General features: G+C 41.5%; 1 protein-coding gene across 12 annotated transcripts in view; it reads right to left on the reverse strand.

Moving 5' to 3' along the window:
* NHSL1 (NHS like 1) overlaps window positions 1-15,193 on the reverse strand; it is a 258,713-nt gene that overhangs the window by 8,222 nt on the left and 235,298 nt on the right. For 7 of the 12 annotated variants that reach the window (XM_048844376.2, XM_048844373.2, XM_048844380.2 and 4 more), the window contains 3 exons: window positions 14,192-14,323; window positions 741-4,178; window positions 34-163 (listed from right to left, as the gene is read on the reverse strand). In XM_048844376.2, the coding sequence (XP_048700333.2) occupies window positions 34-163; window positions 741-4,178; window positions 14,192-14,323 (3,700 nt within the window). The remainder of the gene's footprint in view (window positions 1-33; window positions 164-740; window positions 4,179-14,191; window positions 14,324-15,193) is intronic. The other 5 variants (XM_048844377.2, XM_048844375.2, XM_048844378.2 and 2 more) reach the window with 3 other exon arrangements.

Genomic DNA, 15,193 nt, shown 5'->3' on the forward strand with positions numbered 1-15,193 from the left:
GAGAGAGTTAGTGGACGGCAACTTCTGCAGTACCTGTGAATGGCTGCAAACAGATCCTCAGTAGTTCTTGGTCTAGCTGGCGTTGCCACTTCCTCATTCCCTGCCCTGTAACTGTTGCTTGGCAGTGAAGAATTATTTGTTGTGTCTGTCTCAAACACCTCAGCTAATCAGAAGGAATAAAAAAATACAGATAGGCCGTCACCGGAGTCCCAAACTGCACATTATCTGCTAAAGCATCCCTCTGCATTCTTCACTACAGTAAGTGAAACATTGAAGGGATGTACTGAACATACTGTTTTCTCAGTATTTCTCTGATTTCACAATTTTTTTGGGGGTGGGGGGGAACTGCAGTGTCTGAGATGCCTATGTTTGTTTACATATACACAGCACAAAATTACATTTTAAGATTTTTTTTTTTTTAGGGCTTCAATTAAAACTAGTCACCGAAATTCTTCAATCTAATCAGATTTTCCTAGGATTTTTAAAACAGATGATGTGGTTAATAAAATACTGCTTGTATCTCCACTGCTTTTCTGACTAGAGGGTAAGACGGAGATAGAGACTCTTTATCAGGGATTAATCCGAGCCCTGTAATTATCCTTATGATTTTTAGTCTAGTATCACACCTGCCTTTCTATGGGTGAAAATTTGAAAGCTATCACACTTCCCCCAACCCCCCCCCCCCATCATCAGTAAACTAGCTCCTGCTTCTCCTGAAGGATAAAAAGAGAGAGACTTACCACTTTCATCCTCTTGAGATAGATGTCTGTCAGTGTTACTGCTGTCGTCTCCATTGCTGTCTGAACTGCTTCCTTCATCCAAAGTGGTCTGCTGCTGCTCCTGCTTGGGAGCTTCTTGAACTGGTGATGCAGCAGGCTGTACCATACAGACATTGGTTTCCACTGTTTCAAAGAAGGTGGAACCAGCAGCTCCGCCCTGAGGAACCAAGCTGCCCGAGTCCATCTCATTGGAACTGAGTCCATCTGTAAGACAATTTTTTGCTTCTTCGTAATGTGCAATCTCTCTCCTAGTTGGACTTGATATGCCTCTGACAGGATCACTCTCGTTAGCTATTTTTTCTGCTGTAAAATCTAGCTGTGGAGGTGGCACAATGAGGAACAGTTTGGGTTTCTTGGAAACAGGAGGTGGCTTCTTGTTTGGTGATATACCCTGAGTCTTGCTCGGAGACCCCAATGGCATCTGAAATGGTGTACTAATAAGGCCAGAGTGAGATTTTTCATTCTGCACAGGAGACTGAGGTGCTTCTTCAGTGTTTGTTCCTGATACATCAGCTTCAAAGGTTTGTATTAGACCTGCTGCATTTCCAGGATTTTGACCACTGCTGGTCTCAGGTGCCCTGTCACTGAGATCTGGCAGTGAACTTTGAGGAGGAGCTTGAACTAAGCTTTCGAAGGAAGGACTATGAGTTTTCGTCTCTTCATCCAGGCTGTTACTGAGCCTTAGTGAAAGAGATGGTTTTAGAGGAGGCTGTGATGAGAAAATTATAGTTGCTTTTTCCTGAGGGTTGGCTTCAGAAATAGATCCAGCTGATTGTTCAGTCTGTGCGCCTGTACATTTTTTCACAGACCTCAGTTGTACCATTTGCAGTGCTTTGGTGGTTATTAAGGGCATTACAGGCCTACTGGAGTCTTGCTTGTTGGCTGGCTGTTTCTCTGCCCTGTAGCCAGAATCATCCTGATTACGTGTCTTAAAAGAATATGGTGTGAATTTAGTTGCATCTTGTGTCAGTTTGGAGTCAAGAGGCGGTGCTGGTGGAAGTACTACACTGGGGAAAATGGAGGAAGAAGGGGATGGAAGGGGAGGAGAAGGGGCAGAAAAAGGACTGAAGGACGTTTCCTGTGTTGGAGAAGGAAACCATGGACCACTCAGGGGAAAGGAAGAATTTATAACAGCTTCTGGCGGGGGTGGGGGGAAGCTGGGAGAGGCTGGTAGTGGAGGCAGATCGATTCCATCTGCTGGGGCAGGGGGCGGAGGAGGGAGAGGATGATCAGGGAAATGTGGAGGTGGAGGACCAGCAGCATCAGGAAGGGAGGTCAGGGCTGGGTCCAGTTTCTTCATGTTCACACTCCCTTCAGTAGATGTATTAGAAGAAAGAGAAGTGGAGGATGAAGAGATGGATACTGAAGATAGCAGAGAGGATTTTCTCTCAGGCACTTTCGGTTTCAACTTGGGTTTCCCATTTGCTGGTGACGCGGATTTTAAAAACACAGGCACCGGAGTAAGTGCTGTGGGTGTATTTGATTGACTAGAATACCCACTAGATGGTGATGTGACTCTGTGAGACTTCTCTGGAGACGTGTTCTTTGGTTTGGCCAGTCCGCTGGCCACTTGGGACGTAGAAGCCCTTGAGCCGTCACTGAGGTGGCTGATGCTGTAATCATTGAGGGTGGCTGTAGTGCTTGCAGAACGAGCCACTGGGCATTTGAACTGACCGTCTGGCATCCCAGCATAGTCACTGTAGTAACCCCATTGGTCAGCATATTCTGATTTGATGCTGCTTGTGTCACTCTGTGATGGGGTGACAGTACAGAGAGAGTACATATTTGGCGCTGTTGTGGACATCATGCTGCTACTTGCGCTCACGGAGCTCTGGCTGCGAGAGCGCAGCACCCAGGGATCCTCATAATCACTGCATGGACTTTGGGATGGGGAGCTACCATTTTTGCACGGAAGGTTTAACTGCAGTGAATGCTGGAGGGTAGCGATTAGTGTTTCATCAAGTACCTGTCCGCTTGACTGGGTTTTTTTCTTTGGGATCCTTCTGAGAGAGTCTGTTCTGGATGGTGGAAGAGGTGGCTTCTTTGCCTTTTTCAAAGATATGTTTCGTATGAGGGATTTGTCACTGTTGCTTGACCGTTCGTCTTGATTTTTCTTCTCATTTCCATCAAAAACATTAATCACACTGTGCCTGGGGTTTCCAAAACCATTATTACTACTGGAAAGTTTACCTGACTTGAGCCCAGAGTCCATATGCATGGTAGTGTAGTAGCCATCATGGTCCAGTGAATACAGAGAACTTGAATCTTCTTTGACAGAAGTTCTCTCTAGACTGCTGCTACTCACATTGCTTACAGGAGTGGAATAACCTGCACTGGCATAGGCTGGCTTGTGTGAGGGAGTCTCATCATTTTCTCTAGATTTGTACACCCAGTGCTCTGTGCTGTTTATACTGTTGCTTTGTGATCTGTCCCCTGAAAAACTGGATTCACTCCTGCCATCGCTATCCTGGGAGTGGCCTTGGAAAGGGAGATTGTTTCTACAGCTATCGCTCAGACTTTGGGACCCATTCTCCACATTTCCTGGAGCGCTGAGAGATACTGCTGAGTCACCAAGGGAGAGCATCATGGTAGCATTAGACGAGATAGTGTCTGAGGTCTGTGAGTGGCGCGTTGAGCTGCTCTCACTCCAGTTACCACTAGAAGAATGGTGATCTTCTTTCATGCTTACTGCATTGTTGGCAATAGGACTGTCTCTGGGTTTTGTGTAGGAAGGTGAGCTGGTGATTTTACTATCCAATGGTCCAGCACTCTGGGTGGTATGAATCACAATAACTTCTGAAGAGGATGATATCGTGGCATTTGGTATGATGCTGGTTGAATATGTAGCATGAGGAGAGACCACACATGCTGGGCTTGCAGCTTTTTCACTCTCATAACTTCTCACCTCTTGGGACTTTGGCCTTGGCAGTGTCCCAGTCCTAGGGTTATTCCTTATATGGACCACACTATTATCAACCTGCAACTTGCTTATCTGGTGTGACAAAGTGCCAGTGATGTCTTCTGTCTGGTTAGAGACGCTCTGCCTTTGTTCTAGTGACTGCAGAGACACTCTTGCTCCAGGTCGAGGCAGGCTATGAAAACCCATGTCGTTATTTAGGCGAGAGACAAATATGACCCCAGCGGAATCACTCATCACAGACATGTTTCCAGATGAGCTGGAGAACTGTGACATCTGGGCCGCAATCCCTTGTCCTTTCTGTGCTCGTATTCTTCTCACTGAAGGGGGCACAACTTTGACTTCCTCTGTCTGGCAGCTGGTGTCCTTGGTTTCAGATCGCTGCATAGCAGAGCGGTAACTGTCTAGTCTCCCTAATGTGGAATAGTGATCTGGGACATACATCGAATGCCCACGGAAGTCACTTTGGCCAGTGCCAACTGCTGGAGTCAAAATAAAACAACAATTATCCCTCGAAAATACAAGTATTTACTTCACTATTTCCATGTTCTTATTAATGTAAAAGACATCATATGTCACATTCATTATTAGATCATTGTTCCCTTTGCCCTTGGAGGTTATACAGCTGTGGAAAGATGTTCGTGCCTTCTGAAAAACCATGCAGTACCAACAAACTCTGCCTATGTATTGTATATTTTCTACATTTCTCTTCCCATTTTCTTTATTACAAGGGACTGTTAGCTTATGGAATCCTGTGTGTTCCCACTGCTTATTCCACATGACATCTTCTATTTATGACATGATAATAATTTCCACAGCAACCCACTTTGTTACACACCAAATAATACTACACGACTTCCAGAAGGGAAGCAGCAGGAACAGACAAAAGCCTGAGAAATGGAAATCTTGGTTCTGTGTTAACATCTTGGGAAACAAAGAATAAAGAAAAGAAATTCTTCAAAAAAAAAATTAAAATCTGCTAAGCTGTTTCTAAACACTATTCTTTTCGAAGTCCTTCAGAAGGCACCAGTATCTCTTCAAATCTTTGTGTGGGCTAAAGAATTGACAGTGGGAGGAGTTGTATCACAAATAAAGCAAATGTTTAATGAAAGCAATAAAAATAAAATATTCCCTAAATCTGTAAAGGATTAAATACTATTTCCCAGTGGAACTATTTTGTATATACAGTAAAAGAAGAAAGCGGGGGGGGGGGGGGTTAGGAGGAGGGGAAGGGTTTGGAAGAACCAAGAAAAATAATTCAACCAATGATCTTCCAATGACCAGCACCATCAAATACCCACATCCCTTATTTAAAAAGCAAACAGAGGTGCTGAAGACCACTGTGCTTCCTGTTTATGAGGCAAATACCATAGCCTGGGGTAAACAGACTTGGAAGTCAAAGGATGAAGAATGTATTAGTTCAAGATATATCATCATAGTTATTTATTATTTGTATTACTGCAGGGCCTAGAAGCCCTCTATACAGCTATTACTAAATCAACAGAAAGGACCATCAGGTTATTATAGATTTATACCTTTATAGGTCTTTGTGCCAAGAAAAAGAAATTACCACCATATATATTGTTCTTTAAACAGCATTTAAAACTGGACTGGAAGGGCTCTTAATCCCCATTGCAGTTGTGCTACTACAGTAAATTGCAAACGGAAGAGGCAGCAGAGGAAAGAGTCTGTCTACACTGTCTTTTAAAACCTATTGCGGTGAGTCTCAGAGCCCGCATCTACAGATTTGGACTCTTGCTACGGCACTAAAAACAGCTGGAACAGAGGGAAAGTGGTTGCTTTAAAACTCCTGCCTGCAAGCTGCTCTCAGAAATGACCCAGTGGCGTGTCTGAGTTGGCACCCTCTCCCACTACCTGCTTTCTTTCTTATTTGCTAAACACAACTGGATTGGTAGAAGAAGTGTTTCCCCATTCAGTTTTAAATACAGTTTAAAGCATATTCAATTATTCTTATTCTTGGCATCTATCAGACTGAAAAAGTATTTGGAGGAGGAGGGAAGGGTATTACTTGGGGTCATGCTTCTAAAGGGAAAGCAGCACATAAAAGGCTGAATTTGTTTTACTTTTTCAAAGGCAAAAAAGTAAACTTTAAGCCCTTTTAAGCCCATTTTGTTTGCTCGTGTGTAGATTCTTCTGCTCTCATGAAAATGCAGAGTTTTTCTGCTTCAGCCAAGGGAATGAGAAATGAAATTAGATAATTCTTTGCTGGCAAACAGCTTGAAAATTCTAAGTACATGAGCCTATCAGAGCCGACAGACTATAGCAGCCAATCAAGGAACAGATTTGTATCATCAGAGTCTAGTTATTGAAAGAGCCGTATAACAACAATAATCATATTTTTATTATTTGCATTTATATGACAGGGTCAGGGCCCTGTTTTGCACAGTGCTATAAAAACACAAAGGTAGACATCACAAAGATCCCGGCCCCTGTGATGTGACCAGGTGACAATTATTATTAGAGATAGAGATAAGGAATTTGTGTATGACAGAGTAATAGCAGTTGTGATTGGACAAATAAGACAGAATGTAGGAAACTGTTGAGAATAAACTGCAGTTATGCATCACAGCAGGTATACAGTATCTTTGCATTCTGATTGGCTGATAATTTCTTTTCAATATATATAGATATAAAAAGATAAGCTAAATTTGTTCCTCTACACAAGCAACTTTTAAAAATACATGGAAACGCACTTCACATTTGTTTAAAATGTTACACATAGGGAAACTAAATGTTCAGCATAACAGTAACATTCACAAAGCAGGACAACACCATAGATTTTGACCCGAGACAAGAAGCTGAGAATTTTAGAGTATAAGTAACTGGGACAAATTTATTTACTGTAAATATGCATGGAAATTTTAAACTGATTGGAACAAAAAAATATCAGGACAATTTAGGGCCTAATCTAGCAGTCCTTATGCACATGCAAGGAGTGCAAAATTTTACTGAAGGTAGCTAAAACTTTAGGCCCCAGTACGACAATCAGCTCCATGTAGGCAGATCCCTTGCAGAGTCCCATGACTTCATTGAGGGTCCACAGTTGTAATAGGCAACCAGTGTGTAGCCCCAATGAAATCAGGGGCACTCTGTGCAGATGCAAGCGTCCACTCACATAGCTACAGCTGATGGATAAGGCCTTAAAATGTAGGCAAATTGTTTCAAGTAATATATTCTGAAAAGTGTCTTGTTTTTGTTTTTAACGAGAACATAACTTTGAGGTTTTAAAAATTTTCTGTTAAAAAGAAGGACTAAAGTGACAAATTGTGAAATTGCATTGGTCTATTTCTGTCCTCAGATGAGTACACAACTCCCTTTGAAATCAACGGAAATTGTGAGCCCTATCTAACTGCACAACTATGTACCTGTTTCCAGTTCCATTTCTTGTACAGGGACAACAGAAATCTGCAGGGAAATCTGTGGGAACTCACTGCGCCTCGCTTAAAATGCTGTGGGTTAACCCCAGCTTGGTGGAACTTTGGAGAGAAATTTTTGTTGTTGTTTCCCAGTTTGTTTGGAATTCCTCATCAGATGCCAGATTGTCTCTTACACACTTTTATGAAGGCTTTCCCAAAATTCTTAACCTGAACTGTCTTTGTTGCTACAGCTGCTGGAATGTGTATTGTTCAGCAGGAGTTTCTGAGGAAAACTTCAAACCATTAATTGAATATTAAATTTAGAAACCTTTAATCTAATAACAGGTTGAAGTTATGTCTGCCACTACACGAAATGCTGGAAGATAATTTGAGCTTTGGAAGGATACCACATATCAGCTAAAAGCCCATCTGGTTGTAGAGGTATTTAAGCAGACATCAGCAATTTTTTTTTTACAGAAATGGAAATTGAGTTACAGATGTTGCACAAGTGCGGTGTGAGAATAATCATCATCATGTCTGGAGGTTTAAAATGGTGGTGCCTAGCACACTGGCTTGCTGATTAGTGCTGTGCATGACCACGTGAGAGACCCTGGGCCTAGCATCCTACCCATCAACCTGTTGCCAGGCTGGGAATTACTGGGACTATTAATCAGGCAGCTCAATTAGGGCACAATTTAAGAGCAAATAGAGAAAACTGATTATCTAAGTCAAGATGGGCTCATATATTTATAGGGTTCCAATCAGAAGTGCTGGATAGAGACTCAGTTGACCTGGGACAGGTTTACAAAGGTAAATACCCCTGTCACATGACAGAGATCAGTATCCCCTGACTCTAGTGGCTACTTGGATAGTCACCAAGACATCTAGCCATTGTAGATTAATCATGCAGATTTGAGAAAGAGTTTGCCTTTAAGTTCCTAGGATTCGATGAAATGCAGCTGGGAGAGCCTCATGCTACTCTACAGTGATTACTCTGACGAAGAGCAGCCACAGTTAATTGAGGATCATCACAAGGCGGGACTCTGAGGTAAAACGGGGTGCAAACGGAAGAGATGGATAAGAGAAAAAGGAGTAATATTGTTGTTACAAAATATTGTGTTTGTTTCAACCTCTGTATAAGCAATCTCTCTTTCCAAACCTTCTGTGTCTGGCTGTATGATTATTTCTAGCACATGCACTTCTCACTTATCCTTCCTACATGTTCATGAACTTAGCCCAACTTATGCCTTACTGCTAGGCCTTCTCCAAACGTGGTAAGCTGGGTAAAGGAATGGGGCATGTGCAGTGCCAGCACTATCCCTGTTATCACATGTGAGCAGCCTGAGTCACTTCCTCCTCTATGTTTTCCCCGGGCACTTGTAGAGATAGAATATCTACACAACAAAAATCAACTTACAAGCACATGTATTTGCACTGGGTGCTCCATACAGCATCTATGACATTTGATGGGGGAAAAAATCCCACAGTACTCCACAGAACTGTCAGCTAAAAAGTGTTGGATCCTTATAAACATCACTGCTTCCTGAAAATATGAATGTTTAATGGATGAATGTCTACTGGACAGAGAATCAAGACAGCTTTGGTTCTGTTCCTTGCTCTGCCACTGATCTAACACCTGACCTTGGGCAAGGTCGTTATCCTTAACCTCTCTGTGCTTCACTTGCCCCATCTGCAAAATGGGGATAATACTTAGTTGCCTCCTAAGAGTGTTATTAACTGTGAATTCATTAACGTTTGGAATGCTCTTTGTGACCCTCAGATGAATGGTACTATAGAAGTGTAATGGATTAAGCCCAAAACCAAGTATCTCAATGACATTCAGAAGAAGCTGCAGCCTTATCAGAAATACCACCAGTGAACAGCACAAATGCCCAGTGACCCTAAAAGAAATAATATCCTCTCTGAGGACTATGTGGGATATGTATATATAGAGACATTGAGAGACGACCAGGATTTGAAATCCCATGGCTTGAGTTCCCTGACACTGGCATGGAATCTATACATATCTGTAGAACCTCTAGTCATCTGGAGTTCTAGATGAGAAGGCAAGAGATCAGGGGCAAATCAAAAATATTTCTATAAGTATACTACAATTACTTGGGCTCAGGAACTTGGTGGAGTTAGTTGAATCCCCCAGGAAACAAAACACCTATGGATTTACTTATTAAACGTAGTATCATTTGCAGTCATAGCTGCTCAAAATTTTCTGAGATGATTACCTGGGACTTCACAGGAATTGTTTTCTCTCAGCTGTTGTTTACAAGAAAGAGTTCCAACTATAAGAAGTTAAAAAGTGTCAGTTGGAACATTTACAGTTGGTGAGAACCAAGTGATGTGATCTGCCCTACCAGAAAGCAGGTGCTGAGTGACCATTCTGGATTCAGCTGTCAGACATATCCATCCTGACCACTGATGGGTTGTCACAAACAGATTTGGTGTTTGGGGACCTATCAGGAAACAAATGCTAGAGACAGGAGCCAAAGAAAAGCACCTGATCTCAATTCTGGCCCTTAAAACCACTTCCTTTTAAAAAAAGGGGGAGGTTATTGTGAGACATTCAATTGGACCTTATGTTAAAAAGAGTTGTGAACGCTGTTATTGAAGATGTGATGTGAGAACAGCAGCAATGGATAGAATAGTATGTTTAGAGAGTTTTTTTCCCCAGGACCAGAATAGGGCAGAGGCTGGGTGCCAGGCTGTTCAGAGGTGAAGAATCAGAATGTGTGTGGAGCCTGACAAAAGTGGTGAGGGGGAGAAACAAGCAAGGAAAGAACTCTAAAGCAATTTCCTGTACTGAACCTATCCCTGTTGGGACAAAGGAAGACCTGCTTTGCTTTCCATAATGGAGGATTAGATGTGGTTCCTGCTGTAGGACTGGTGCAGAGATATAGGGAGGGAGCATAGGAGACCTACAGCCTGGAATAATTGAAGTAAGTAGCCCATTGGAACTGCTTTGGTGCAGGTTTATGGCGGAAGCTTATCCACAAGCAAGACAGCGTCAGGTCTTGGTAAAGGCAGCATTGGATCAGGTTAGGCTAGATCCCTGATAAAGGAGTCAGTTCAGAGTATGTACGCAGTAAGTTAAGTAGGACTGTAAAAATGTGAAAAAATGTTGGTGTCTTTGGTCCAGTCCACAGCCTAGAGGTATAGGAAAAGGAGGGTGAACTTTACAAAGAGCTGAAAAGAGGGGGAGTCTTCCAGTAGATTCTCCCTGATACTTGCCCTTCTGTAAGAGAAAGAGGGGAATGTTCTTACTTCCTGACAGGTGTAACCCAGATTCACCAGTTCCAAAAAAGGTACATCCTGACATCCAGAGAAGAATTAGAGTGTGATAAAGGAAATGGTGATGGAAAGTAGCTGCTTTAGTAATGCCACATCCAGAAGAGAGAGAGAGACAGAGAGAGTTGTCCCTGGTCTACACTACAAACGTATGACACTATAACTACATCACTAAGGGGTGTGGAAAGGCCACACCCCAAGCGATGCAGTTATACTGACTTAACTACTGCTGTAGACAGTGCTATGTCATGGGAGCGCTTCTCCCATCAACATTGCTGCCGCCTCTTGGGGAGATGGAGTACCTACGCTGACAGGAGAAGCTCTCCTGTCGGTGTAGGCAGCGACTTCACTAAGGGCGACAATGGCTGTATGTGTAGACAAGCCCTTAGTGAAGCTAAGTCATGCAGGTACATTGATTTGGATCATTTGTCTCTGACTTTTCTTGCCGTTTCTTGTCTCTTGTTCAAATTTTGCTCCACAGAGGCTAAGTTTTATGGTTTCTATGTAGTTGATGCAGATAATTCAGAGCTATGTAAAAATAATCGAGGGTGTTAGTGTCTGTAGAAATTTAACACCCTTTCTCGCCTCCCACCTTTTTGTTAAATAGTTTTAAGAGATGCTACTGTTCAGCAACCGTATTGTTTAACATATTTAAAATTAGTCTCTTTGCAGTTTCTAGGTGGTATCTCTAAATTGTTAGGGGTCTAATACTCTGAATCTGGCCAGTGTGAATATGAGAACAACTACTTTACTGGACAAGTCAAGGGCCATCATGAGATGTATTATATTTATAGAGCACCTTTCATGCAGAAGGATCTCAAAGTGCTTTACAGACTATGTACAAGGATCACTTTGCTCATTGTTGAAATGGCAAAAGGGCAACACTCCAAAATATGAATATTTAAAGATATTTTCCATTGGGATCTTCATGGGTGCAATTAGTGTTCCCTTTTAGAATATTTGGTTAAATTCCAATGGCCTCAAAGTCACTACGCACACCAAAACTATTATGTTCATATACAACAGACAAAGACTTTTGCTATATTTTGTCTTTATTCATCAAAAGAAAACAGTGAAACAGGGAAAACCCCAACATTTCAGCCTTATAGAGTCTTTTCCAGCTCCATAACAACAAATAGAAATAGTCCACTCTGATAAGAGCTTTGAGGTAATCTCATATTTCTGTTTCTTTTTGAAGAACAAATAAGATGTAACAAGTCTGCTATGGGTTGATTATTTAGCTTGTGAATGGCAACTTTGATGTGTCCAGAGATTTCAGTTCTTGTATAAACATTGTAGCCATTCACAGCAAGTCTTTAGGGAAGACATGAAGAGGGATTTATTCAGTTGAAACCACAGGGAAAATGTAGACAGGCACAATGTAATTGCTTGATTTGGATTTGATCTGGATCCACATTCAAACAAAATGAGCCGTGGTATGTTTAACAAGACATTGTTTGTTTTGAGATAGGGTTAGGGAAACAGAATGGATTACATGCATCTATTGCAAGGAAGCAGTGTGGCCTAGTGGACAGAGCACCGGAATGGCACTCAGGAGACCTGGGTTCTTTTCGCAACTCTGCTACTGCGGGTGACCTTGGGCAAGTCACTTCACCTCTCTGTGCTTCACTTTCCCCACCTGTAAAATGGGGATAATGATACTGACCTATTTTGAAAAGTGTTTTGATATTTACTATTAAAATTGCATAAGTGCTAGGCATTAAGGGAGCAACAATGGCTCCTAGGGAATCCCCCGAGTGTAAGTTTGCTCCCTGTGTGGTGCAGAACTGCCACAATGGTTCTGTGAAGCTAATATAACAGCTCCCAGCGCAAGGCATGTGGCTGTGCTCTGCCTCTCCTGACATAGCGGACAGTCCGTAAGAAGCTGTTGCAGCCAGAGCATAGATTAGCAGCCCAGAGGTTACTGTAGCTTAAGCGAGGAGCCAAACAAATTTTCAAACAGCCTGAGAAAATGCAGGGAATGAAAGGTGATTTAAAGTCACCTTTTACTCCTGCCCCTTCTGTTTCTGTGTTCAGCACATCACAGAAACATAAGAACAAAGAATCAGGTCCATAAAATCTGTGGTCTCAACATTTTTAAAAGCAGAACTAGCAAAAGGCAACCTTCATTTAAGACATTTGTGGAAGATTTCTGCATAATACAGATGCCATCTGTATTTGCTATTTATTTCAGCTGGTAAATTATAATCAATCATTTTAGATGGTAAAAATAAAGGCATAAAATGTGCACACATATCCAGAGTTTTGGTTTTACATAATATGCAAAAGACCACATCCTCCACACAGTGCTTCCTAATCGGGTTGCCACTCATTTCTGAATTCACAAATCCAACTTTTCCAGGTCTGGTTTGCATCCTACAAGCCTAGCATTCAGGACATTAAGAGAATCTCAAAATCATTATAGGTAGAAAACGGTGTCATTTCGTCACAACATCAAAAGGTGCTGTAATATAAAGTTGCCCATGTGAAGATTCAATACAGTGTTATGCTGTGCGAATCTTGCCTGGTAGCAAAAAGAAAGGTGGGATTCCCACACTGGGACATTGTTTCATTATGGATTTTGAGGGAACAGCTCTATTTACAGCACCACTTTGTACTGCACCTGGGTTTCCCTGTAGCTCTCCCATTCAAGTATCTATAAGCCTGACACCTTATGATGTCAGAAATTCGGACAGGTGAGTTTGCTTTGCTCAATTTCAAACCTACTCAGTCTCAAACATCATAAGTTTGGTGTTCTGCTTCGAAGACTGAAAAATGGAGTGGGGAAAAACGGAAGAATGGGAAAAATGGGTGGAAAAAATGCAGGAGGGAGAAAATCTAAAGAAAGAATCAACACATGATATATTACCATCTCTATGGCACTACCTCCGTTCTTGGGAAATTCTTATAACTTTAATATATAATTACTGGAGTTCCCTTTGGCTAAAAAATTATGATTTAGAAAACAATTCTCTTTAAAACAGAAAAAAGCATGGATTTAAATGACTGGAAAAATAAAGAATTGTTTACTCAGACTAGTTCTATAAGCCTTTAAAAAAAAGTTTGAAAGGGTTTGCCAAAACCCAGAGTCCACCACCTTCAAACATCCCTAATTTATTAAATCTGAAAAAGATCACAACCGTAAGTAGGGTGGTTGGCACTGACTAGAAAATTGTTCCTCTGGAACATGCAATGGAGTTGAACATCAGGACATTGAAGTGTTCTCATTAAACATCTAGTTAATCTACTACTAAATGTCTAGTCTATGTCAAGCACGATCAATGAAATAGATAACAATACTGGCATTTAAGAGGTCACAATTAGGTCTGAACTACACTGGAGAAACTGGATGGCTCTTTGGGTATTTTTGTTTCAGTGTGAGAGGCTGCAGATCCAGTAAGACAACCATTAATTGGTTGACAGTGGTAATGCATTCTTCACAAGTAAAATGCCTAAACACTTCATTTTTTATTTAAATGGTTGCTTATATTCTGGAGCATAGGGCAAAATCTGTAGAAAGATTCTAAATGCATGGATTTTACATCCCTGCAGATTTCGACTGTCCCAGTACACAACTTTTTCAAATAATGTGTTCCCCTCAATTGACTGAAATCAGCAAACAAAGAGCTTTAATTTCCAGATGCACAAATGATTTGGCTTGAATTAACATGCCTTTTGCAATAGGGCACACATTTATTTGGAACTTTAATAGGCTATCAGACTGTATTGGCTTCATAAGCACTGGTAAATGTTATTAGTCTAGTAATGGTAAGCAGTGAAGATGAATAGTGACGGAATACAGTTCTGATGAGCCATACCTAGCTCCTTTTGTATGTTGTCAGGGACTCCTGTAATAGTCTTTCTCCTTTTGACTTTCTTCGGCCGTCTTACCACAGTGTCTGTGTAAATTAGAGACCGCCGAATGCTGGCTTGGCGGTCGAAATTCTCCCCTAATGTGTAGTAGAACAAGCAAAGCAACATTACTTTCAAGCACGCTGACATCATGCACTTTCTTCCACTAGCTCATTGTAGAAATGAAAAAAAGGCATTAATAAATGATGTTAGCTCAGTCCTACAGTGAAGGTATACATTGAAGGAAAAGATACAGCATATCGTCACCATAAGGCTTGAGGAACATGTACATTATAGAAAGATGCATGGTATATGAGATTTTTGACTCCCTGTACCTAATTCAAATCTGACTGAAGCAAGTACCATTCCACTAAAGTCATCAGGCTTGAATTTGGCCCCCCTATGGGTTGTTTTTTGTGGGGAAGACAGCAAATTTGATTGCTCCCGGAAAATGAAAGACTAATACTGTTCATTTAGGGACAGACATTGTGATGGCAGGACTAATGCTAGCTTCCTCATGCAGCTCCACCAATGCATCTAAACCTTGACCTGCAATATTTTTTTTTCAGGCTGACCATTCTTAAGCAAACAATGCCAAAGCAACGGTATCGAATCTGTATAATTATTTCATGATGTGGGTAAACATCCACTGGTGACCAGGATGAGACCAAACTAATTTTCCTTATGATCCCAGCTATATTTCAATCCCAATCTCCATAAGTGAAAGGCCAAAAGTATTAATAAACTGTAATATTAGTTACTATCAAACCTTTATAAATGGAACATTAATAAATGGACTAGTACAGAATGAAGAACTCGTGTCTATCAGAGTGCACTACTGGAGAAAGCCTTATAGTGACCATGTACTGTATCATAATGGAACCCAGAAGCAGCACCTCTCCAGTTAAGGTTGAGCAGCTTTTCCTTAGAAACTCACTTTTTAGGGGTTCACAACTTCGCCATTTTAA

This window comes from Caretta caretta, chromosome 3, assembly GCF_965140235.1.
Source record: "Caretta caretta isolate rCarCar2 chromosome 3, rCarCar1.hap1, whole genome shotgun sequence".
NCBI classification, from domain to species: domain Eukaryota; kingdom Metazoa; phylum Chordata; order Testudines; family Cheloniidae; genus Caretta; species Caretta caretta.